The 6,071-nt window shown below is 55.9% G+C and overlaps 1 protein-coding gene across 3 annotated transcripts in view; it reads left to right on the top strand.

The window, feature by feature from the left end:
* The first annotated feature begins 957 nt into the window (after positions 1-957).
* The window catches only part of RGS20 (regulator of G protein signaling 20), a 19,756-nt gene continuing 14,642 nt past the window's right edge, over positions 958-6,071 (top strand). The window contains exon 1 of one of the 3 annotated variants that reach the window (XM_027899440.1): positions 958-1,019. Coding sequence is in view for 2 of the 3 variants with exons in the window: in XM_027899437.1 (XP_027755238.1) it covers positions 2,238-2,342 (105 nt within the window). In the remaining variant the exon portion in view is untranslated. Of the gene's footprint in view, positions 1,020-1,171; positions 1,502-1,968; positions 2,343-6,071 lie in introns of those variants that run through there. The other 2 variants (XM_027899439.1, XM_027899437.1) reach the window with 2 other exon arrangements.

Below are 6,071 nucleotides of genomic sequence, written 5' to 3'. Positions count from 1 at the left end.
AGAGAGGCAGAGCCCGCACAGCGGTGATTTCTGTCAGTTCCTACTCAGGTAGGGGTCATGGTCTAGCAAGGCGGGTCTCACTGTGCAGGACAGTGGCACTCAGCAAGGAAGGGCAAGGTCACACTGCCCTGCTGCCTGCAGAGCGGGGCGGGCTCTCTGAGCTGTCCGGGTCGGGACCCTGGACAGCGCCAGGCGACCGTAGCTCTGCTCCGCTCCGATCCCCGCCGCTTCGCTCGCCTGCCGCCGCCGCAGCTCCGTCCGCTGTCTGCGGTTGGCTTCTTGGGTGGGGATTTTTTTAGGGGGGTCTCTTTTCGCGTAGGTAGTAAGTGGCCGACATATTCCCCGTGCTCCTCTGTCACTATGGCCAAACCCCAAAGAGCACTGGCTGGGTAGGAGACATCTCCTCCAGCCCTCACCTATAGGGACGGCTCAGAAAAGTTAAAAAGACAGAGCGTGCACGCAGGGGGTGCGGAGGAAGGCGGTAGGGGTTCAAGGCTGCCACGCCTCCACCCCTCGGATTAGCACCGCGGTGGAGGAGCTTTGCTAGGCTGTGCAGGGTTCCCGCTTGCCCCCCCGACTGATGCTCACTTTGTGTTTCTCTTTCTCTCTCTCTCTCTTCCCGCCCCGTCCCCCCGCTCCCACACCTCCCCCGCACGCTGCAGACTCCGAGGCCTGCCAGGCCCCTCGCCCCGCTGTCAGCTCTGCTCTCCAGCCCCTTCCTGCGGCCGCAGTTCCCCGCCTGCCGGCCCTGCCCGCGCTTCGTCTCCGCGCCCCGTCGAGACGCGCCGGGGCCCCGCTTCTGCCCCTCGGGCTTGGCGGCGCTGCTGGTCGGGCCCGGGGCCCGCTGCCCGCTCGCTGCGCTGCTGCGGGGCCGCTGGGCTGAGCCACTGCCGGCTTCCGCCCCGGCCCCGCCGCCGCCGCCGCCGCCCAGCCGCCTCCCCCCGGAGCGCCGGAGATGCCCGGCGTGCCACGGAGCCGCGCCGCCGCAGCCCCGCGCTGCCCCCGAGCCTCCCGGCGCCGTGAGTACCGCTCCCGGGGCCGCATCCGCCCCTTCCTTCTCCTCCTACTCCCCGCGCCAGGGAAGCCGCTGTCCGCCCACGTGCCCCAGCCGGCACCGGCGTGGGAGTCTCGGGGGCGCAGGGCGAGCTCCCGCGGCTCAGAGCCCCGGGCGCTACAGGCGAAGCCCGCTGCTCCCCATCTGCCATCCCCATCGTTTCCCGGGTCCGCGGGCTCCAGCGAGGCGGCTCCCGTGGCCGCCGTGCTCCGCACCCGGTGCGCGGGCGGGAAGCGAACAGCCCCGACGGCAACGGGGAGTCCCGCTCCGGGAACCGGGAGCGCGCAGAGCGTTCACGCACCGAATCAGTCTGGGTTTCACGGGAAGACAGTGTCACTCTGCCCGTGGACGGCGGTGGCACTAGCCAGCCGCAGTCGTCCCGTTAACCCTTGTCCGGCAGACGGCATGTGGGACAGCCCGGGGAGTGGAGGCGGCGGATCGTTATCGGTGAGATAATCCCCAAAACGTGGCGGTGTTGGTAAGGGCGCCGCTGCCGAGAGGGCCGCCCCGGAGGAGCGGGGTGAGCGCCGAGCCCGGCGGCCCCGGGCACTCGCCTTCCCCGGAGCCGCGCTGCGCTGCTGCCGCAGCCGGGTCACAGCTGCCCCGCTGGAACGGGAGAGCCAGCCCGGGAGAGCCCGGCGGCGGTGAGCTGTGAGCCGCTGGAAGGCAGGAGGCAGCTGGGGGATGGGAAATGTGTATCCCTGCAGTCACTTAAAATGGGACCGTGTTCCAGCCCCGGGTTGACAAGCCCGGCTCTCCCGTAAGGCATCTGTATTGAAGCATCAGTACCGAGCCCCGAGGCGGCACTGCCGCCTCTCCAAACCCTTCCCATCCCCTCCCATCGGCACACACACACACACACACACACACACTGTCCCGCACACTCCACTCACACGCTCCCACGCCAGTCTCTCCACGCGGCACCGGCCCCATGGCTTCCCCCGCACCCTCCCCACTCCGCCGCCGCGGTGCGGGCGCTGCCGCGTTCGATCCCGTTGCAAACCGGCCCTGAGCCGCAGCGGCCCCCGGTGTTTGCCTCGGCGGGGGCGGCCAGCGCAGCCCGCCCCGTCGGGTTATGCCGGTGCGGGGAGTGCAGGCTGCCGGCCTCGCTCCCTCCGGCTGCGGTCGCGGCAGCGGAGCCCACCCGCGGCCGGCACCGTGAGAGCCCACAGGGGCCGGGCGCATGCGTGGGGCCGGCGAGCCGCCGATCCCGGCCGCCCAGCCCTCCGGGACAGGAGGGGAAGGGGAAGGGGGCGAGAACGTCCGTCGGGGCCCCGTCGCCGACACAGTAAGTAGCGCTCGGTGCCGCCCGGGCACCTCGGTCCCGCGGTGCGGGCAGCCGCGGGCTCCTCGCCGGCAGCTGCGACCCCCCGCGCCGCAGCTGGGTCCGGTCCGGGTGCAGCGGGACGGGACAGGACGGGACGGGCGGCGCTGCCGGCCGTGGCTCCAGCGGCCGGGGCGGGAGAGACGCTGTGGCCGCGCTCCCCGGGAGGAACCGGAGCGAGCCGGCGCAAAAGGCGCTTCCCCGATATGCCGGAGGGCTCGGGAGCTGCAAGACGGGAGCGCCTGGCGTTCGGACTTGCCCCGCCCCGTCCCGTCCCATCCCGTCCCTCCCTACGGGCTCCCGGCGCGGCTCCCACCGCGTCCCCAGCGCAGAGCCCGGGTCGCACCCGGCTGACCGCGGCTCCGGGAGCGGGGAAGGACCCCTCCCCAGGGCGGGATCGCACCTCGCGCCCCGTCACCTCCCTGGCCTCAGCGCAGGTAACACCTCGGCTCGGCCCCTGCCATGCTTTCAGGGGCCCTTCTGCTTCTCCTCACGAGTGCGACCGAAGATAAGGCAACACCCGCCCCCCCGCGCCCCGCCGTGAAGGCTGTCCCGCGGTGCGTCCTATCTCGGGGCCCTGGGCTCCCTTGCGAAGTTGGAAAGATGAGCAGCAACAGGCGAGTGCTTCCATAGTGACTCTTCCAGTATTAGCCTGCCTCATCATGCATCCTCCTGGGAGAGAAAAAGCTCTTCCCGAGCTCTGTCATTAGGTAATGTCAGTGGGCAAGAAAAAGCAGGTAATGAAAATTGGACACAAATGCAGAAAGTGAAATAAGATTATCTTTGTACATTCCAGTAAGAATTACAGTAATTTAATACCAACGTAATTTACTTGATGCAACTGTTCCATTATTTCATTTTTGCTGTTGAAAAATGTAAAATCAAAATTTTTCATACTATACCATTGCTATGACGTAACAGTGAGGGGTCTACTTGTACTTCTGTGCCCATTGCGCAGACAGAACATTAGCAACACATCCAGGGCTCTCCAGAGCTAAGTCCAGTGATGCTAGTTTCACCACTGCTGCACTGTAGAACCAAGAATTGGTTCAAATAAATGGGCATCAGAATCAGTATCAGCTTGGACCTCAGTCCTAGTTGTGGTCAGTTTAAAATTAGGAACGTCTTTCTAAACTCAAAGCATGTTCAGACAACTGAATGTAAAACTAGCACTATGTTTTATAAAAATGCTCAAAGGTGAGAGAACAGTTACTTAATTTCTCCTTTAATTTCTTATCTACCCTTCACATCAATTCTTACTTTGATATCTTTACTCTGGGTCCCAAATAGTTAATCATGGAAGCATCACCCCAGCTGTTACACACCTCTTTACCCCTTGGACAGAACATTGAACATATTTTAGAGTGAGTAGTGATGTCTGATGGCTGAGCTTAAAGTACGAGGAAGGAGTTTTCAGAGTATAAGGTGCCCGTAGCTCTTGGAGTCCAAGTCACAAGTTGATGAACTTGAAATGTTTAAGCAACTGCCAGTACTCAGTCACTTATGAAAGTTCATCTCATCCTTTTGTCACTCAGAAAAATTACAAAGGAGGCAGCAAGTCTTGGAAATACTCCGGAGATCTCCTGGCATTCAGAAGCAGGAGGGTTCTTAGCTAGATGTTTGTGACTCCCCACTTGCTGTTTGTAGGCATATTTCAAAGCTTGTCAGAGCCAGGTGAAGCACAGATGCCCATAAAGTGTCATGGCCAAAGTGAAGGTGTGCTAAGCCAAATTCTGATCTTACTTCAGCTTTAAATTGACTTTGGTAATACTCCTCCTGGTTGATACCGTGCCATTTGGCAGTATAGCTGAGTTCACAAGGCAGAGTGTCACTATGACTGTGCCTGCCCTGCCAGAGCAGCCAGATGCCAGCGTAGTACAATCCGAAGTGAATCGCGACAATCGGAATCAATAGGAAACAGTATGTGAATCACCCTTTAATGCACTCCAGGGTGAGTCATCCCAATTCAAACCAGCTTTCAGACCAGTACAATGTCAGTCAGCTCCTCACACAGTTCAGTGTGAGTCAGATCTCAGCACTGAGTACAACATGAAATGAGTCACCAACTAATACAGCACCATGTGCCTCCAGTACCCGGTGCGAGTTGTCAGAGCTTCTGTGTGATATGAGTCACTTCATAGTACAGTAAAATGGGCTTTTTGGAGACCATTCATAATTAAGCACAATGCAACCAAGCCCTCAGTAGGAGATGATGGGAGTGAGTAGAGTAATCTGCTACATGCAGCAGTTTCACTGCATAGTAGAGAGGTTTGTAAAATATTGGGATGAATGATTTTTTTTTTTTAAGCAAGCTACATAAAAATAACCAGAAGCAGATACTTTCTCTGATATCAGAGGCAGCCAAATCAGGGTTGAAGCCACAGTAAAACTTCCAACACTGGAGAAACCTGGGGGATTTTTTGTTTGTTTTTGCTTCCAAGAGAGCTGATCAGGCAGTGTGACTGACATACACCCAATGAGGCCGACTCCAGTTGCCATAAAAGACAAGGAAAGGGATGCCAAAAGCCTGTGCTGTGCAGAGGAGAAGGACTTGACACTGATTTAACTTAATTGCAGTTTGCAATGACCCAGTTTGTGAGGGGACTCAGCATGGGACAAATTTATATCCATACTTATATTCATACTGCTCCACTGTCATAGCATCCACATAATCAGCTGGACTGGAACAACAGGTTGCTTTTTCCATGCAGCTGGTAAAGAATTCTCTCATGTCTTTCCCATATTACAGAAGAAATAATAACAGACAGTGACCCTGCTAACTACATGTAAAGTAATATTTTCATTTAAGTCTCTTGTGATAAAATCCAAAGTAAAGCAATTCTTTATCCAGAGGAGATATAAGGCATCCCTCTAAGGAAAAAAAAAAAAAAAAAAAAAAAAAAAAAAAAAAAAAAAAAAAAAAAAAAAAAAAAAAAAAAAAAAAAAAAAAAAAAACACCAGCAACAAAAAAACCACCAAAAACACCCCACTCCACAAAAATCTCACTGAAATCCCAAGTAAGTCAGTTTCTTAACAAGAAAGTCAGATTTTAGTAGCAGAAAGACTTTAGTGCAGGAAGCTTTTTTCAGACAGTGGGCTGATGTATTGGCCAATTGGGCAGCACCGAATATTAAAGAAAAAGGAGGAGAAGAGGTCTCAGCCATTGGTAGAAAAATGCCTCAGCTGGAGATGATGTGATCAAGGCACCATTACCTGTTACTATGCGGGTGTGATACACTCTTGCCATTCCCTTTGAAATGTAAAGTAATATTTCAAGCTGGAGAGATGAACTCAGCTCCTCTGAGCTGCTGCTCCTCTGGAAAAAATAAATTAGGTCAAACAGGTAAAGGCACTCAATTTCCATGCATTTGACATAAAAGCACCCCAGAATTGTTAGTTAAACTCATGGAAGGACAACACTTTTGCAAGTTTATCCCACTTAAGCTTTTGACAGACTTGGGCGCAGCAACGACACAAAAAGTTGTTTTATTCCATGTTGTGGCCAGTCTCTTTTCTGCTAACCTCTGTCTTGCATTTACAAACTCTCAGCCATCTCAATCACCTCACCACAATGTGCGAAATCTCCAGTAATAGAAAGTAACTTTCGAAGAGTTCTTGCTCTCAACTTACTAAGTGGGCAATCCGACAACTATGCCTAAAGCATGTGCACATGTGTGGGTGAGTTCATTAACA

Source organism: Empidonax traillii, unplaced genomic scaffold, assembly GCF_003031625.1.
Source record: "Empidonax traillii isolate 1590-97213 ecotype Southwest subspecies unplaced genomic scaffold, ASM303162v1 scaffold667:size605846, whole genome shotgun sequence".
NCBI classification, from domain to species: Eukaryota; Metazoa; Chordata; class Aves; order Passeriformes; family Tyrannidae; genus Empidonax; species Empidonax traillii.
This window is presented reverse-complemented; position numbering and strand designations above follow the sequence as displayed.